We start from the raw sequence: 20732 nt of genomic DNA, 5'->3' as shown, positions 1-20732 counted from the left end.
TAGAATTCCTAAAGACATATTATTTGACTAACGAAAGAAATTTTCCTGAATTCTAGATGATTTTTAAGGAAGAATTATTCGAACGAATTCTTTAGTTGAAGGTTTATTTGAAATTGGACCGTATGATAGGGGTCCCTGAAATATTGACTGAGGAGTATTTACGAAAAATTGAATTAATTCTTGAGAAGAAGGAGATTTCCTCAGTCTAGAAAGATCTCTCTTTCGTTGAAACTTTAATTTTCTCAAGCTGTTAACCATACAGAACTGGTCGTTAACTAATGTAACTCCCAGGTGTGGCGGGAGTTTATTAATTCGAAATAATCTTTGTGAGTGATTTTAGGAAGAGTTTCTTAGTTAATTAACGTGAAAAATTTCTGAATTCGAAATGACCTTGATAATGGTCTATAAGAAGAAATGATTTTTAAGAATCAATTAAATAACTTTAAATGTACACCGAATTTTAAAAATAATAATTACGAAATGAAAAAAAAAATTGGGATGTCTCTGAATCTCATTGTGAAAGGTAAATTGATTCAAAATGAATTTTCTATGATCTTTTAGAAAGATTAATTTTAATAATGAACCAAATGTTTGGAATAATTTTTGAATTTCATTGTGAAAAATGGGTTGATTCGAAATTTATGATCTTTTGAGAAGATTGTTTTTAAAATAATAAATGAATTACTTTGGAAAGAAGTTAACTAACATAAATTCGGACTTTTTAATGGTCCTTTGGGAAGGAAAAATGGATTTTAACGATGAACCAAAATACGTGAAATTATTTTTAAATTTTGGCATGAAATTTTAATGATCTTTTGTAAAGAAAGTTGTTTTGAAAAAAAAAAAAACACATACTTTTTAAATGTATCCTGAAATTTGGGAAAAAGTTAATTATGAATGTAATAACTTGAAATGCGTTTGCATTGTGTAAACAAATTCTAATTGTGGCCGAGGTGCTCTGAAATTATTTTTAAAGATGTCTTTTTTAAGAAAAAAATTGTTAACACCATATTTCATTGATTTAATGTATACCAGGTTTCTGAATTATTTATTTTTTGAAATACTTTAGCTTTAATTGAGTATTCCAACTCATGAAGGCTGGGTGCCCTTCTTTAATGAATTCATTATATAATTAATAAATATTCCGTAGTGCATAGTTTTTATTAGTCGTTTGGCGGCAGACTCCTTGCTCTAACAGAATTAAATTGGATTAGAACCTCTGAAGACTGAGGTTTAACTAAATCCATATAGGTCGGCGTGATGAGGTCACGTGACCACGACTTATTTAAAATACATTATACTGCTTGCTGAAGAGAGCGTAAGTCCAGTTACTGAAGTAATTACTTGGAATACATATAGGTCGGCGTGATGAGGTCACGTAACTCCGACTTGGTTAAAATACATTATACTGGTTGTTGAAGGGAGCGTAAATCCAGTTACAGAAATAATATTATGCAGACTAAATTAAAAAACGTATTGGCCGGCGTGATAAACTCACGTAGAATCCGGCTTAGTCAAATACGTATAGGTCGGCGTGATAAACTCACGTAGAATCCGGCTTAGTGAAATACGTATACGTCGGCGTGATAAACTCACGTAGAATCCGGCTTAGTGAAATACGTATACGCCGGCGTGATGAACTCACGTAAAATCCGGCTTTGTTAAAAAATATTATACTGGTTGCTTAAGAGAGTTTAAATCCAGTAACTGAAATCATGAGGTCATTGCCTCGATGGAGGGCGAGGATGATTACCCTCTTGCGTTTTAATGGATGATTACCCTCTCGACATATCACAGAAATTAAGCAACGTTGAACCTAGTTAGTACCAGATGGGTGACCATTTGGGAATTCTAGACGCTGTATGTGCTCTCCGCTTATCTCGGCATTTGTCTCCAGTCGTCCTGTACACACACTTCACTTGCCACCGGTATTTAACAATGTTGACTAAGGAGATGTGTGGTTGGAGATTGCGCAACTCCTGCCATAAGAATTTCACGCGCAGGCACCTGTTTGTGGGTATCCATAGTCTGTTAAAGACTGAAGGAGCCTCTTAATAATTCAGGGTGGAACAATAAAATTGTCGCCCTAGAAAAAACGATATGATTCCATTTCTGTTTCATGAAAACCGGTTTTCTTATTACGTTGCAGATCATCTACTAGTTGGCCGGTTGTGTACAAATCCCAAGAGCGATAGCAGTCTTCTATCATGTCTGAAAGTGACACAAGGTTCAACGAGCGAGATCGAGGTTGTACAACTCATGCTCTCTACCGATCCAAGTTATAACAACAGGACCATTGTCAGCACCCTCAAAAATATCCTTGAATTGCCACGAATAACATGGACGTGGCCAAGGTGATGAAAACAAAGTTACCGGGCACGGTTATGGTTTTTGGTGTGATTTCAAGTGAGGGCCACATCATGCCACCTCACATCTTCGAAGTCGGCTTGAAAATCAACACCAAAGTGTACCTGGATGTGCTGAAGAGTGTGGTGATCCCCTGGTGCAATCAGTGGCCGCTGTCAGACCCTGAGTGTGGCAGCAAGACCCGACGCCGATCCAAAGAGACTCAGTCTTGGCTTCAGAAGGAATGCTACAACTTTGTACCCTTCCTTCACTGCCCTCTTCTTCCCCGACCTGATCTTGCTGGACTATTTCTTTTGGTCACACGCCGAGAACATCACCAACATGTCCTCCTACAACAACAAAGCTAGCCTGATCGCCGCCATCTGCCGAGTATTCGCCGAGCTCCCACCGGCATTTGTGGAAAAGGCATGCTCCCAGTTTCGGGCTCGTATAGTATCGATGATTGAGGCTAAGGCGGCTACATTGAATAGATGTCAGCTCTACTACACAATCAAGTTACCTTAATTGATTTTTTCAATAAAACTTTTAAAATAGAGCTGTAGTGTTGTTTTCTTTAGGGCGACACTTTTATCGTTCCACCCTGTATTGGAAATCTGGGGAGACTTGTTGTCACTCAGACTCCAGAGAACATTAAAAGTTATTCTCAAAGAAAAATCTTTGATAATGGTCCGTGTGATTACTCCTAGTGAGTAAATAATAGTATTAACTGCGTACGGTTATGATTAAGAGATAAATCAAGATAATGTATATTTAACGAGCAATGTTTTTCTTTCGCCAGGGCATGATTTTCTTGCACAACTCAGACATAAAATCGCATGGACGTCTGACGTCAGCAAACTGCGTGCTCGATGGTCGATTCATACTGAAGGTGACTGATTTTGGCTTGCAACAAATCTGTGCTGACATCATTTATTCTCCGAAATACGCTGAAGACTACAAAAGTAAGTGAAAACAATTCTAACCTAGTTTTTTTTTACCAAATGTGTTTTTTTTTTCTATACAACCCCACCATCATAAAAATTCACCCATTTATATTGTTGAGACACCTGACTAGCGCATAATTTCTGGTCTCTCACTTTTTGGACACGGACTAACAAAAGTGCCTTAAACCTTATACGATCACACAATGTCTACCAAACTCCAGCCACTGACCTATCGCCGTCATGTTATATAAGTACTTCAACGAAATGTGTCAAGACAACTTTGTTTCACTTGTGCCCCCCCCTATTCAACGTATATATCTCTAACTAACCCAACAAGCAGCAAAATCTCACCCCTTCGACGTAGAGGTTCCAAGATGCTGGAAAGCTTTCTTTCTTCAAACCGCTTGCCTTTGAAATTTACTGGTTATTCCATGTTTACCCCGCCGTACAAACATGCAGAAATTTAAATGTAATGATAACAAACAACTTCTTCCTTGGTTTGGATCTATTAATCTATAACCACAGTAGCCCCTTACGTCTCCGTGGCAAAATGCGTCCTGTTTGGACTATTCTATCTAATACTTATCATTGGCAAGATTTTAGCCTTGAAATAGTATTTTTAGCGCTTTGCATTAAGGGGCTATATGTCTTGTCTGGAGCGATTGCCATAAAAGTTTAATAACAATTGTACTAATATTCCATTTGTCGTACAGAATATTGATGCATTTCGATATAGTAAGCAAATTGTTTCCGTGTTTTCATATAAAATGTAATTATTATGGACGTCGCCATTTTATCTGCTCTGGTTGAAAGTACGACAGCACAGAAAAATCACTAATTTATATACACTCAAACGTCAAAATAATGAATGCGTTGTGACTCCGTAGTTTAATAAAGAGAAACCAAATGACGACATCAGGTAAAAATATGTGAACTATATAGTTATGGACTTTACAATTTAGACCTATCTGACTAATCTATATTTGATTATGACTAACCGTTTTTCCCTCTTTCAGCATGACTTTGCAATAGCTAAAATGTAATTGGCTTCAGTTGTTTGATTATTTTGTCTTATTTCTTATGGGAAGAATCAAGACCGTCTTAAAAGACAAGATGGCCGGTGGGCAAAAATAATTTAATCTGCTGACGTCATCACGGGTAGTCCATTAGTTGTTTCTTTACACCGGTAGTAACTCGTGGCTATCTCCATTCAACAAAGTAAGTTTTAACGTGCCCCCCCCCCGTATTTAACACGATGTAACTATAATTTAATTCAATATTATCATCCTAAGTTTTTTACCATTCAAAATAAATTGCTAATATTAAAAAAAATTTTTTTACAGCATACAAAACTAATGAAAATGCGAGACAACATCGACTCTTTTGAAGAGACGATTTTTTTTAAGCTGTTGACACGTTTTAAAAATTTAGCAAAAATTAATTTTCCTGAAATTTTCAATATTTAAAAATAAATTATGCCGGCTGATAACATTTTAAAACTTTTTTTTAAAGCTAGAAAGATAAAATTTAAAAATACTTATATATATATATATATATATGAAACTTAAAAGTAAAAAAAAAAAAAAACGCGCGTTCATTTCGGGTTTGTATTACTGTACACAGATTCGAAAAAGTTGTCAAAAAACAAATATATGACAAATAAATGTTATCAAAGGCAAGATAAGTTACTTTTCTACCAAACTAGATATATTTTCCGTGTTTTTATTCAATGTAACATGTTTATTCAGCTCCAAAAACAAGGTGTTATAAATAAAAAAACTAGAAAAAATATATGTCAAGGTTACATATATTGAGCGAGTGTTTTTACAGTATTTTAACCAGTTTTTTATTTATAACACCTTTTCCCAAACTTACCGTGTTAAAGAGGGAGTCAGACGCCATCTTGAAATTTCCGGGTTTGTATTACTGTACACATAGATTCGAAAAAGTTGTCAAAAAACTAATATATAACAAATAAATGTTATCAAAGGCAAGATAAGTTACTTTTCTACCTAACTGGATATATTTTTTGTGTTTTTATTCAATGTAACATATTTATTTAGCTCGAAAAACATACAGTGTTTACCGATGTATTGGAAAATTTAAAATGGCGGCCGACTCTCTCTTTAACACGGCAAGTTCGGAAAAAGGTGTAATAAATAATAAACTAGACAAAATACTCTTAGAAATTTGCTCAATATAAGTTACCGTGACATAACTTGATATATATTCGGTGGTTTTTTAATAGTATTTTTAAAAACAGTAATGAATTTTCCGAACTCAATATTTTTCAATTTTTAAACTTTAAAAATCTATCAAAATTTTTCTATTGATTCTATTTTTACGATATTTTCAGGGTCAATGTGAAATTTTATGTTCTTTCCAACAAACCGAATATAATATTTTAGACAAACGTTTTTTTTAAATTCACGCCCCCCAAGTGTCACCCATTTTTAACTTTCTCTTAAAAAGTAAATAATTAATTTATGTCGGAGTTTTATATATCACAAATTGAAGAGAAAAGGTCAATAAATAATATATTCAAATTTAAAAAAAAAAAAAAAAAAATGCCTTTTTTAGAAATTTACCTGTAAAGTCCGAAGTTTAAAACCTTTTTTTTAAAAAAAAAACACATTGTTTTTTTTTTTTTTTTTTTTTTTTAATAAAACCTTGGTCTTTGCTCCTTTAATTGAAAAAAATTAGGGCTTGAATTACATTTTTCGAGGAGTTACAAGCTTGGAAAGATGGGGTGGAATTATTCACTATTTTCACGAAATTTCTGACACTGCTATCGGTAAACACTGTATGGTTTTCGAACTGAATAAACATGTTACATTGAATAAAAACACGAAAAATATGTCCAGTTTGGTAGAAAAGTAACTTATCTTGCCTTTGATAACATTTTCATTTAATTATATTAAATAAACTTTAAGTTTACTACAAATCAAATCGTGTTCCTTCACTTTTTAAAAATGTAATTTATAAGTAATTAAAGAACGCATTCTAATCTTTAAAATCTATAATACAACAAAATATTCAATTGCTTATAATACTTAAACAAACAACTTGTGTTTTATTATTTTTTTATTATTAATATTAGATGAGTTTCAGTATAAATCATCGTGTTCTTTCTTTATTTCAATCCAATTTTGAAGTTTTGTAACGCTGTCTGTAAAAATTACTGTTCATTATTGACAGTCTAAGAGTTCCACATATCTTGCTTGTTGGGCCCTCGGCGATGACGTCATTTTTTCAGCTGGCCGGCCATCTTTATAACGAAGGCCACGGAAGAATGCTCTAGGGAACTAATTATGTAAGGGAAATAAATCTTCAAAACTTAAACAAATAAAAAAAGGATTTATCTCCCTTACACTATTTGGATCGTTATTGAAAATGTTTCCTATTTTTTAAATTAAGATTTTACTTTTAATTTAAATTAATTGAACAAATGTGCAACCAATTTATCCCTGGATTTGTCAGGTAGATACAACTAGTTATATAGCACATAGACGTTTAAATGACAAGTAAAAAAAAAAAAAAAAAAAAAAAAAAAAAGGGCATAAATATTATCCGTTTGTTGACGAAATACATGGCTATTTTGATAGTTTTGCGGCAAACCTAACTCTCAAAATGTTCTTTTATACTCCCTCTCTTCCGAAACAGTTATACCAAAACAATTTTCATGTTTATTTATTTATTTGCCAACTGTTATCCTCATCTTCGTAGTTATTGTTTCACGGTGTTTCAGCCAACTATCTCTCTGGCCTTTTTTTTTTTTTTTTTTTTTTTTATTACATTTTCACCCCAAACAAGGCAAATTGCCACTTTGGTGTAGGGGGCTACTATCAGGGGCAACAACTACTGGGGTACTATGTAGGGATTTGGGCAGCAAGGTGTCGGTTCACGTTACACTTGAACTTCTGCACGTCAGTACTGTTGGGGAAGCAGGGACCTGGAATGGAATTCCAGAGTCTTGCGGTTCTGGGGAAGAAACTATTGGAGTAAAAAGATCTTTTACATCTAGGGACCTCTACAGTGTGGGGGTGGGATCTAGTAGCCTGTCGGGTTTGTCGAGGGTGCTCGCGTCGTGGGGGCACAAGTGATTGCAGTTCATCAGAGCATTCACCACTAAAATACTTGTAGAACAGGCAGAGGGATGCAACATTTCTTCGATGGGACAGAGGCTGAAGCTTAGATGCCAGTTCAGGGCCTATCAGATTTGCGACTCTCTTTTGAACCTTGTCAAGGAGCGAGAGACTAGTAGCAGATGCACCAGCCCAGATGTGGCAGCAATACTCCATACATGGGCGAATGGTGGCCTTATAGAGGTACAGGATACTTTCGGGTGTTAGTAGTTTTCTAGCACGGTAGAGAGAGCCTACCTTTCTTGCAGCGGCCCTGGCAATGCCTTCAATGTAATTGTTCCAACTCATGTTTCCTGTGAACGTTAGGCCAAGGAGTTTGAAAGATGGACTCTCAGATAAAGGGTCGTTGGCCATTGCTATTGGTGGTAGAGAGGGTTTCTTGTAATTATTGAATGAAACTAGTTTAGTCTTGGCAGCATTGAACGCGACCAACCACTTTTGTCCCCATTCCACTACAGATTGGAGGTCTTCCTCTAGTGTTTCTGCCATTTCTTTAGAAATGTGTTCATTCGTCTTCCTGTCGTGTCTGCCATAGAGTGTAGTGTCATCAGCATATATACCCATCTCAGAGGCAATGTTGTCGGGGAGGTCATTTATGAATATCAGGAACAATAGAGGTCCAAGGATAGAACCCTGGGGCACTCCCGCATTTATATCATATTGTTTAGATGTGCGACCGTCGAGGACTACCTGGATTTTTCTCTTATCTAAGAAGGATTTAATTATGTTAAGTATTCTACCAGTGATACCGTAAGATCTAATCTTCCTGAGGAGACCCTCATGCCATACCCTGTCAAAAGCCTTAGATATATCTAGAGCTACCGCTCTGCCTTCCCCCGCTTTGTCCAGTGATTGGTATATACGTTCAGAGATCACGGTGAGGATGTCTGCTGTGGAACGGGCTTGTCTAAATCCATATTGTTTGTCAGTCAGTAGTTTAGCATCTGTAAGATGATGGACTAGAGCATGGTTAATTATGGTCTCAAATATTTTGGCAAAAAGTGGGAGGAGGCTAATGGGGCGATAATTTGATGGGTCTGTCCTTTCGCCAGAATTCTTGAATACTGGTACAACAGAAGCAGTTTTCCAACAGCCCGGAAAGCAAGCTTCATTAAGACATTTGTTGTAGAGTTTGGAGAGAACTGGAGCTACTTCGGCTGAGCACCTTTTTAATAGCACAGCTGGGATAAGATCGGGTCCACCATATCAGGTGATTAACCGTGACGGATTAGAAATGCTGAGTATCTTAACTGTATCCTCAGATAATACTGCCTTCCGTAGTTGTTGTCGTCTCATTAGCCGACTTTGGGTGGGATTGAAACCGCTATCTTAAGACACTGGAACCGTAAAGATTCAACGCGCCACGGACCCCATCGCGGTTGACCACCTGACGAAGGCCAGAGAAATAGTTGGCTGAAACACCGTGAAACAATAACTACGAAGATGAGGATAACAATCCGCAATTAAATAAATATAGAAATTACTTATCTCAAAGGGTTCCAATAATAAAATAATAATTTTCATGTTGTTCCAAAATAATTATTACAGTAGGTAAAAACACCAACAAAAAACGAAAGAAAAGAAAGTATCATGGCGTTTCTGAATTTTTGAGATGAGGATTGGTTATTTGTATTATTATTCATCGGACTACTGTTCTCATCTTGAGTGTGATTTTAACAACGTTTCGGTCGATGTAATCTCCGATCTTCTTCAGTTCTATCTTGTCGAACTCGGGAGTGTTTCTGCTGAACTCGGGAATTTGAACGGAATGTTGAGCGGAACCCATTATTTACTTCATGGGGGTAGCATGCTCTTATTTCGTCAGCCATGACTGGATAGAGGTCCTAAGTAATTCGCAAATGTATTTTTTCCGGTCGCCCACACTGAGGATTGAACCTTCAACCTTCAGGAGAATATCACTTTTTACAATTGATTTTTCCCAGTACTCTAACCACTGTGCCGGGCAATTCTAGTATGAATTTTAGGAGCCTTAAACCTGGTTTTTATTTCTAGTTGTAAATAAATAATCATAAATATATACAAGTAATAAGTATAGAAATAGATATACATTAATATATCGTAAAAATTAGTAATAAATAATAAATAAAATTCATTAAATAAAACACAAGAACTCGTACAACGTTGTTTGCATGGAAATAAGTATTTACTATCCCGCCAAAAATCTGACTCAGTTACTCAAAACAAAATAATAATGTGTATTAAATAGTTTTATTACAAAAGGGGGATGAAGTAACGAGAAGGATCTCATATACAAATATAAGGTGTAGATCACTTATCTTTAAGTACCCAAGTAGAATTGATAAAATATTATTAAACTGGTATCTTATAGATATTTAAATAGATTATCACATATTGAATAAATTAAAAAAATATAAACTTACTCGTAATGTATTTGAAAATAGAATATTATTGGTAAAAACATTAAGAAATAATTTGTAAATGAGATGATTCCATAAATTCAGAAAGGAATTATAATATGTAATTATTTCTAAAGTAATAAGTATATATATATATATATATATATGTATATATATGTATATTTATATATATATATGTATATATATATGTATATATGTATATATATATTTATATATATATGTATATATATGTATATATGTATATATATGTATATTTATGCATATATATATGTATATATATATATATATATATATATATATATATATATATATATATATATATATATATATATATATATATATATAGTAATTTATAAAATATATATGGCGATTAAGCTACTCTGAATATTTCGCGTTTCATCCACTCTTCAGACTTATGCGCGAATTCTGTTTATCGTTTTTATATGCTCCTCTTCTATTATATATATATATATATATATATATATATATATATATATATATATATATATATATATATATATATATATATATATATATAAACGATAAACAACCACAGAATTCGCGCATAAGCCTGAAGAGTCCTAGAGTGGATAAAACGCGGAATATTCAGTGTAGCTTAACCGCCATATACATTTCATAAATTACTAACTAGCTCTACCTACGTATTGAGCACTTTTGAAGTAAATACTTAAAGTCTACACATAAATCTATACTTTCGTATATTAATTTTATGTGAGTAAATTAAGTAGTTATCCATCCATCCATCCATCCATCCATACATATATATATATATATATATATATATATATATATATATATATATATATATATATATATATATATATATATATATATATATATTGTCACACATGCCTCCGTATGTTTGGGGGTACGGCCAGCGCACGCATGACTAGGGTAAAAAACTGAAGGGGGATTTACAAACTCCAAAGGAGAGGGATAGATTCTTTTATAATTTTTTTTTAATCAAACATTTGTTAAATGAAAAGTTTTCTGCATAGAGGTATGACTCGTTAAGGTCCCATTTAGATTCCAAAAGTAGAAAAAGGCTGATTCAAGAAACCCCAACCGATTCCTATGAGACCAGCGGGATGCAAAAATAAACACAAAGATTGAACACAACAGAATCCGAGAAAGAACGAAAACACGAACTTGCTGAGAGTCTCTACAAGAATATCTCTTTTTTCCTCTCTCCCGCTCTCCCTTTCTCTCTCTTTCTCTCTCTTTTTTTTCTCTCCGTACTTTTCTTGCCCTTTTTCTTTCTTCATTCGCTCGGAACTAAAAGGGGTTAGAAATTGTGTTGACTGGAGTACCTGTGAACTCGCTGACTCATTCTCAGGATGGAAATACTGAACGTCTTCCTCACCTCTCTCCTTCCCTCTTTTTCTCCTACACTCTGTCTCTGTCTTTCTCACTCTCTCGTTTGTACGAGCCTTTTTCAAGCCTCACACAAAAAACACACATTCACATTTCAAGCTATGTCATATACATACGCGCACACAAACATACGCGCCCACGTCCACACACGTACACATATTCACGTTCGCGTACATACACTCACATTCACGTGTATAGACACACACACACACACACACATGCGCGCACACAAACGCACACATGGACGACGTCACTTCCGCTTGCTAGGGAAATATACACATGCGCAAAAGACACTCCAGAAACGAGTATAAAACAAAGAGACAAGCTGTTTCTAACCCTTTTCCGGCCCAGCTTCCGTGCTGGTCGGTCGGTCTTCGGACCGCCCGCGTGCGTCACGCCCACTTACTACTATGTATGGAGCACGAGCTAACAGACTGTATGTACACATTCTCACTCTTTCTCTCTCTATCTACTACTGGTCCCTGAGAACACCTTCGCGTAGCTGACTGCTGACTGACGTCAACTCTCATATCCTCTTCTTTGTCTACACGCTGGACTAACATTCTCATTTTCACTACAGCACTTATTTCTTTTCCCACGCGCGAACAAACGATATTGACCCGAACTTGAGATGAACACACATTTCCATTTCTTGCTACAACACCAGTCGTGCAACGAACATTGGTTACATACGCGTGGACATAAACACATGTTATAACTAAAACGTTCATTCTTTCAACAGCAAATAAACAACGTTTATCTTATCCATCAACTGAGTCGTTGTTTCCTTCAATTCCATTCGTTTCATTATTTTCTTGTGGCGAGCTAGGGTATTATATCCTGGTCCACTACACGTTGTCCATTTTTGCCTCGGCGACAATGAAACAAACAAACAAACAAAAAAAAATAAAAACGATACATTCTTCGTCGGCCTAAAATTAAATTAAAAACTTTCTTTATAACACAGTGTATTTTAAAGATTATGTCACAATATATATATATATATATATATATATATATATATATATATATATATATATAGTAATTTATAAAATATATATGGCGATTAAGCTACACTGAATATTCCGCGTTTCATCCACTCTAGGACTCCTCAGGCTTATGCGCATAAGCCTGACGAGTCCTAGAGTGGATGAAACGCGGAATATTCACTGTAGCTTAATCGCCATATATATTTTATAAATTACTATATATATATATATATATATATATATATATATATATATATATATATATATATATATATATATATATATACATATTTGTGTTAATAAATGCAAAAATCGCTAATTGAATTATGCTTCTTTGGACGGATTAACAAGTTATGTTAATAACATATTTAGCTCCTATAATATAAATAATATTTCTCATACAAACTTAAATCAGACAATATTGATTTATTTGATATACACTCATGTTTATATATATATATATATATATATATATATATATATATATATATATATATATATGAACTTTATAAATATTAGTAAATTATCAAACAATTAAACTTTATATGAAGAATAAAAAATACGAAAAAACCAAAAAAGCTGCGCACAAAAAGATATTAAACGCACTTTAAAAAGTAATGAGTTAGTTTCGTATCCACCGCTTAAATTAACCTATTTTAGATTTAAACTTATTTATGAATAAATAAATATTAGTTAAATAAAGTAATATTATCACATAAATCATTTTTGTGGACTGAAATTAAAAAAAAAAAACAGCATTTTTAACTGAAACATTTACTAAAACTTGACTAGCTTTACACTTTAAAACCGATATGGCTACTAAAATAAACACCCGATTCTGGACTTTCTATGGAATGCCCTTTTCCGATATTATATTGGCATGCATATTTCTTTCTTTCTTAGCAGAAAATTCTATTTTTCTGAGGAGTATACGCACGTACAGATTCGATATTTAAATAATAATTGATTTTTTTTTCTGCGTAACGAAACGTAAAAATATACCAAAATTTTGATATGCTGAAAGAAATATTTAACAATATATATTTAGAAGTTGTAATGCCGTTATTCTTTTATATATATGCTCTGTTGTTAGATTTTACACACATTGAGCTTCTAAACAAAAAGGATTGGTATACAAAAAGGTATACTTTACAAAATAAGCACAGGCACGCACACATGTATATATATATATATATATATATATATATATATATATATATATATATATATTAAAAGATAACGCTACTCCAATTTACGTAAACCCTAAGTCCAACCACCCACCATCAATTATTAAACATATTCCTAACTCAATCGTAAGTAGACTCAGTAATAACTCAAGCGATGAAAATGCATTTAACAGGTCAACCAATATCTACGAAACAGCCCTAAAAAAATAGTGGATTCAAAAATATTGATATCAAATATAAGCAACAAAACACCACCAACTATAATAAAATTAAAAATAGAAGAAAAAGAACTATAATTTGGTATACGGCCCCATACAATCAAATGTTAAAAACAAAACTTGGCAAGAAATTTCTAGATCTTATTGAAAAACACTTTCCCGCAACCAACCCCTTACACAAAATCTTCAATAAAAATACCTTGAAGTTATCTTACCGTTGTTGCGAAAATTTAGAGATGATAATTAAAGCACATAATAACAAAATACTAAATGAAAACAATGTAAACAACAACAAAAAAAAAAAAAAAAAAAGTAGACACCATGACAGAAATAAAACCAACACTAGCAGAAATAATAATAATAATAATAATAATAATAATAATAATAATAATAATAATAATAATAATAATAACAATAATAATAATAACAAACCAACCCCGGACAAGAACAACCATACCATAAATAAAAATACTAATAACGAACAAGATAAATGCAATTGTAGACACCGCACACTTTGCCCAGTCCAAAATAAATGTCTAACAAAAAGTGTAGTTTATCAAGCAACAATATTTGCGAAAGAAAACCCGAATAACAAGAAATATTACATAGGCATGACTTCCTTAGATTTCCAAACCCGATACTATGACCACAAAAGTACAATAAAAAATAAAAAACACCGTATAAAAACAACACTAGCGAATAAATACTGGGAACTCAAAGAAAGCGGACATTCGCCGGTAGTCGAATGGAAAATAATGAGACAAGCTACCACGTGCAGACATTTAGACGACCCATGTAAATTATGCCTACATGAAAAATTTGCTATCCTGTACTTTAAAGAACCTTAAAATCTATTAAACTGTAGACGAGAAATAGCAAACAACTGTGTTCACAAAATAAAACTTACTCTAGGATAGCGATACAAAATAGCTTTAAAACCAACAATAACAATGGAAAACAGACAAATAAATAAATTAAATAAACATGAATATATATAAACGATCACACATATATGTATATATACACATATGTATATATATATGTGCATGTATGTGTGTACACATAGGTATATTTATATATATATATATAAAAAAGGAAGGAAAAGATCTACCTTAAAACACTAACCTAGTTCTAAAACAGATCCTTTGTTCGATAAAATGCATGCCCATTGGCTGATAGGAGGGGGCGCGGTGGATACTAGAAAGCTGATTGGCTAACTAGAAATCCTCAACATATATAAAAACAAGAAGCAACCACAAAATTCGCGCATAAGCCTGACGAATCCTATAGTGGATGAAACGCAGAATATTCCGTGTAGCTTAATCGCCATATATATTTTATAAATTACTATATATATATATATATATATATATATATATATATATATATATATATAAAGAAAAGTTTAAGTTAAAGAACTAAAAAAAAATCAATACTCGTATATTCACAGGAGATCTATTAATACAAATTGTTCTAATACTTCCCCCTCTTTTTCTCTCTCTCTCGCTAACTAGTTCTCTCTTTCTCTCTCTCTCTCACAGACACAGACACAGACACAGACACACACACACACACACACACACACACACACACACACATATATATATTGTATGATAATTTATTGTCTATACAGGAGTTTTCACACGAATCATTATAACTGATCACTGTCTGCGAAAACAGGTGTTCTCTGAAATCCGAGTGACAACAAGTCTATCAAATTTCCAGGATCTCCCGTTCCTTTCGTTCACCAGAGAAAGTGAAATGGAGAAAAAGTCATCGAAGATTTTTATAAAATCAATTTATTTGTTGTAAAATTAATCAATGAAGGAATAAGTTTAAAACATTTCATTGAAATCAAATACTGTCCTGATATTTTGATAATTGCCAGAAAAAAAGAAGAAAAAATCAAAGTTTGGTAACAATTCGGATCATCTGCACTCATTTCTGACGTATCTATTATTCATTTATTGTTTTCGCAGAGCTTTTATGGCGAGCCCCGGAACATCTTCGAGTCGTAATGCCACCAAGAGGAACGCAGAAAGGAGACGTCTACTCGTTTGGTATCATCCTGGAAGAAATCCTTTTCCGGTGTTCACCGTATGAAATAACCAGTTCCCAATATTCGGTTAAAGGTACCATTACCACACACACACACACACACACACACACACACACACACACTGCTTAACTCTAAATCTATATCATAATAATGGAACATTTTTGTTTGTTGGTTACTTATATAAGCTGCAAAACTAATCTAAATATTAATTGCTCCAAATTTGGCAGGAAGAATTCTTGAAATGCCAAATATGCCATCAGGTTAGTAATGCTCCTCCTCCTCCTCCTCCTCTTCCTCCTCCTCCTTCCCCTATTACTACTACAAGAAACGCAGACTGAAAAATTATAGGTTAGGATTGCACTAAACTCACCCTAAAGTGTCCTTATAATTCCGGATGTCACATGAACGAATTAAAACTGCTACATGTAGTAGTAGATTTTTTAATTCGCTTACTACTACTACTACTACTACTACTACTACTACTACTACTACTACTACTACTGCTGCTACTACTACTACTAATACTACTACTACTACTACTGCTACTGCTACTACTACTACTACTACTAGTAATACTACTAATTATACGAATAAAAAATGAGCGATAAAACTATTGTAACAAATTTCACCAGTGCCAATGTAAGTGTCTTAAGTTCTTTTTAGAGATCTTGTTTTAGAATAACTATTGTGCAACTAGCAGGATCCGTGTAAATTCCACGTTATGAGAAACATATTGAATCAATAGATATGCTTTGATAAAACTGATGTTTTTTTGGTTGGCGCAAAAATTAGTATTTTGGAAAGAAAGACCAATAACACACAGCGGATATAAGTTTATTAACATTTCTACGAAATAGTGGCCATTGTATAATGTTTTAAACCAAGCACTGCCTCAAATGAGATAAATTAATAAGTACTAATAAATGCTCAGAAAATAATATTGTGCTACATAGTTCAATACAAATAATAAAATAACAATGTAATCTTCAATTTACTCCTTCAGTCCAGCACCTCTTGTCAGACAATGTTCTTCTTGTTACCATGTTTCTTTCAAATGTTTCTTTTTTACGTAACGTTTCACTGACTTCTTCTTTCGGTGAAGAACCGTTGCACATCGAAGTTACTACGAGTTCTTTTCTCACGCCATTACAACAATGATCAAATATTATAATGATATTCGAAACGAGGCTACATCAAAGGGAGGTCACTCTCATAATCTTGTCCATGATTATCAGATAGACTTTTATAAGCCAAATTTGGCATTTTTTAAAAGCATTTTCGCCTCAAAAATGGTATTTGGCTTTTTTTTCAACGTGTAACGTACGGACTAATTAAGGAAGTAACAAACAGAATATTAGTGAATGAAATTAAAATCACCTGAACTTAGACAGACATCGAAATTAACGAAAAAGAGAAATTCTCAAACGTACAGTTTCACTCAGAATCGATTTACTCTTTAAGAGAAAGATGCGTTATCTAAGAATATCTGAAAAAAGTTGAAAATGCCTGAGCATTCATCATCACTAAGACTATGAGAAGCTCTCAATAAGTAGTACCCTTCACCCACATTTCATAACAGTAGAGCAACGAAACTTGCCACAGTTATTAGTCTTTCTCTACATAGTAATCACAGAGTTATGCATTTCTCAGATCGTTTAATGCAATCCTGTAGACTGTTTTTTTTATAGAACACCTCAGGTTGATCCTCCAACTACCACGTGACTTCGAGAATTAAGGCTGCATCATCTGGGAAACAATTCTTCTGTAAATGTTGAAAGCAATAGTGAGAAAACCCTGAAACAGTGAAATAAATAATATATTAACAGAAATACAGACAAGTACAACTGAAGGGCAAGTAATGTTATGACTCTCTCCCTCCGAGTCTTGAGTCTAGACTGACAAGAAAGCAGAATCTGCTTACCGGAAATGACGTCAGGAATAGTCCGTGAGTATCTGTAGGGGTGGCACCCCAACAGAAACATTTTCCATTCGAAAACAACTTCGTGACTGGGAAGAGATGAAAATCAGAAGGTACAAGGTAGAAGGAAGCTCTCATAACCACACTTCTTATGATGAGGGGTGTTCAATAACTAATGCCCCTGATCCACTTTTCGTAGCACTAGAACAACGAAACCTGGCACAGTTATTAATCTTTCTCTTCATAGGAACCATCCAGTGTTTCGCATTTCTGCCGTCGTGTAATGTAGCTCCGGAGATCGTTTTTGTATAACACCCCGGGTTGGTCCTCCAACCAAGACATGACTTTGGAAATAAAAGCTGCACCATCTGAGAAAACGTTTTCAAAACAACTTCATGATTGGGTGGAGGTGAAAATCAGAGGGTAAAAGGTTAGGAGAGTAGGAGGGATAGGGAAAGATTTCATCGTCACACACACCTATGCTTCTAATCTGATGACATGCGCATTGTGGATCAGAGCGTTGCCTTGCAGGAGGAAAATATCTTTTTTGATTTTTTTCTCGCTCCTGATTTTGATAGCTTCTCTTAATTTCCCTAATAATGAAGCATATTAGGCTCCTGTAATCGTGGTGCCCTTTTGCTAGGAAATCAGTCATCATTGCTCTGTCCTGGTCTCAGAAGCTAGCGGAGAGCTGCACACTACCTTCTTTGGAGGCGGTGAGTTACTATGATTTCACTGCATTGACTAGGTTCAGATCCAGATTTAATCCTATGTAATCAATCTTTTGAAAATGTTTACCCATTGTTTTGGCACGTCTCCGAATTCATCCTTGATCACTCGACGTGTTCACGCTCTTGGAAAAATTGTCAGCAACCTGAGAATCCACATAGCATCCATGTTCTAATTGTCATGGACGATAGTTTCCACAAACACGGTACCCTTGACTTTTTGAGCTATTTGGTGAATAGCCACGTATCGATCTTCCAAAATGACAACCTCAACTTGACAGACAAATGTCTCATCAATAGTAATAGGAAGTGACCTGGTCTGGGAACTGTTTCCACATATTTCCAACTATGTATGAATTAACGATCAAAGCGTTTCATAATATCATATGATGGAACATCGTTACCATATTTTTTATTTCATTTCATCCAGAGTTTATTGTGGTGTGTGTCCTTTCACATGCAAAATAAAATCACTGCGCAACACTCAGCTTCACACGTCTCAGTTCAAACACCTGTAGATAAGAAACCACAATTAGTTCAGAGCTATAATTTGTCACACAGCACACAGAGATATAAATCATTGCATACACACAATTTCTGCTAGATCAGACAACAGGAAGTGGATTAGGAGCATTACTTATTGAACACTCTCGTAAACTCTTTAAGCTTTGAGAATCAATTCCGTACAGTTATATCAGTTAAAGCTCCGTAAAATGCATATATGAGATGCCTTCAATAAGTTTCCAGACTGTTTTCGCATTGGCACTTTTAATGATAGTACATACATGAAACTCTAGTCCTCCTCGAAATAATCTCCTCCGACTGTAATGTACTTATACCAACAATTTCTGGAAAGCTCCATGGAAGTCCTCTTGTGTGAGCATGTCAATGACCCTCGCCACAGCCTCTTTCATCTCCTCAAGTATCTCATAACGACAGCCTCTAAGATAATAACCAAAAGTTACAAACTTCGCGCAAATCTTCGCAAATCTTCCGCATCTTCAATTCCTCTTGAATAATTGTGTGCATGGTTCTCACACAGACATCAAACTATGCACTTATTTTCCGCATCTTCAATTCCTCTTGAATAATTGTGTGCATGGTTCTCACACAGACATCAAACTATGCACTTATTTTCTCTATAGAAACACAACGGTCCTTATCCATGAAATTCTTTATTTGGCCAATCAACTGGTTTTCTAACTTCCTTACTCATCGCACACCTTTCATCACCTCCCACAGACTCCCTGCCTTCCTTGAATCTCTTATGCCACTTAAAAACTGATGGTCGATTCATGCAAAATGGCCCAAAAGCAGTGTGAAGCATTTCATACGTTCCTCTGGCATTTTTTCAAAGTTTAAAGCAGAATTTTATTGCCCATCATTTTTCTAAATTGTCTTTGAAATTCACCAGCTGTTCCAATCAGGCTTTAGTAGGGTGTATTACAATTCTTGCTGTAGCTGTTCTTTTGAACCTGAAAAATAAAAAAATAAAAAAATTAGTCAGTCATTGCGTAAAATGTATAGCAATAACATACTGAATTTTTTAAAATCTTCGGTAATTTTAAATGCCTGTAAAAAAAAAAAAAGTCTGGGAACTTATTGAAGGTACCTCGAATATGGTTTATGCGAGGCATTCATGCTTTCATGGAAACAGAAAAGAATCAAATGCCTAAAATGGTTTAGGGTTATAATTTATTTTCAAATCGCTGCAAAATTAATACAAATGAAATAATTTTTAACATAGTTTATCAAAAGATAGCTTGACGTATGTTCTAAACGAAAATGTATCTGCTAGGAATTTGACATATTCTGAGAAGTCGAAACTGGCACTATTAAAAATCGGCACAAATTTTCCGGAAAATCTTATATATATAACGTTGAATTTAAACATTTTAATTTAAAAAAAAAATGTTCTTGACGTCAGTCACAGAGTAATCTAATCGTTATATTTATTTTTTTATTTACTTATTCACATTTTTTTACTCTCCTTAATATAATAGACGCTCCATTTCATAAACTTAGCCATTTACCTGTTTCTCTGACTCGTGGTTCTTAATTTCATTCTGGCACCTTCACTTGCGTATTTAAGTTGACCTAATTATTAACGCTAACTTTCGCGCTTTTTGTCTGGGTCAGTTTGACCTTGCTTTTCAAATTTAAACTTTCACCGTTTTTTTTCTTTTTTTTAAAAACCTTAATTTACTTGATTCTTCCGGCCTTGGCAGACGTGTTTTAAATATTCTCTCCAGTGCTTTTTCTGTGCACATTTGAACTTTTCTTTTAATGATTTTGAACTCATTCCATTTATGATTTTTTTCCAAGGAATTCTGCCTTTTGGGTCATTTTGGACCATTTGGAACTTACCTGTTGGATTGGAAGTTTTTAATTCGACCGTGTTTGG

The 20732-nt window shown here is 34.1% G+C and overlaps 1 protein-coding gene across 1 annotated transcript in view; it reads left to right on the top strand.

Moving 5' to 3' along the window:
- The window catches only part of LOC145292793 (atrial natriuretic peptide receptor 1-like), a 372037-nt gene that overhangs the window by 103378 nt on the left and 247927 nt on the right, over positions 1 to 20732 (top strand). Inside the window, exons 14-15 of the mRNA XM_080138832.1 lie at positions 3146 to 3308; positions 15603 to 15755. Of these exons, the coding sequence (XP_079994958.1) occupies positions 3146 to 3308; positions 15603 to 15755 (316 nt within the window). The remainder of the gene's footprint in view (positions 1 to 3145; positions 3309 to 15602; positions 15756 to 20732) is intronic.

This window comes from Euprymna scolopes, chromosome 14 (assembly GCF_053919585.1).
Source record: "Euprymna scolopes isolate OS-2025 chromosome 14, ASM5391958v1, whole genome shotgun sequence".
NCBI lineage: Eukaryota > Metazoa > Mollusca > Cephalopoda > Sepiida > Sepiolidae > Euprymna > Euprymna scolopes.
Note: the sequence above shows the minus strand (reverse complement) of the source record. Positions and strands in the feature narration are given on the sequence as shown.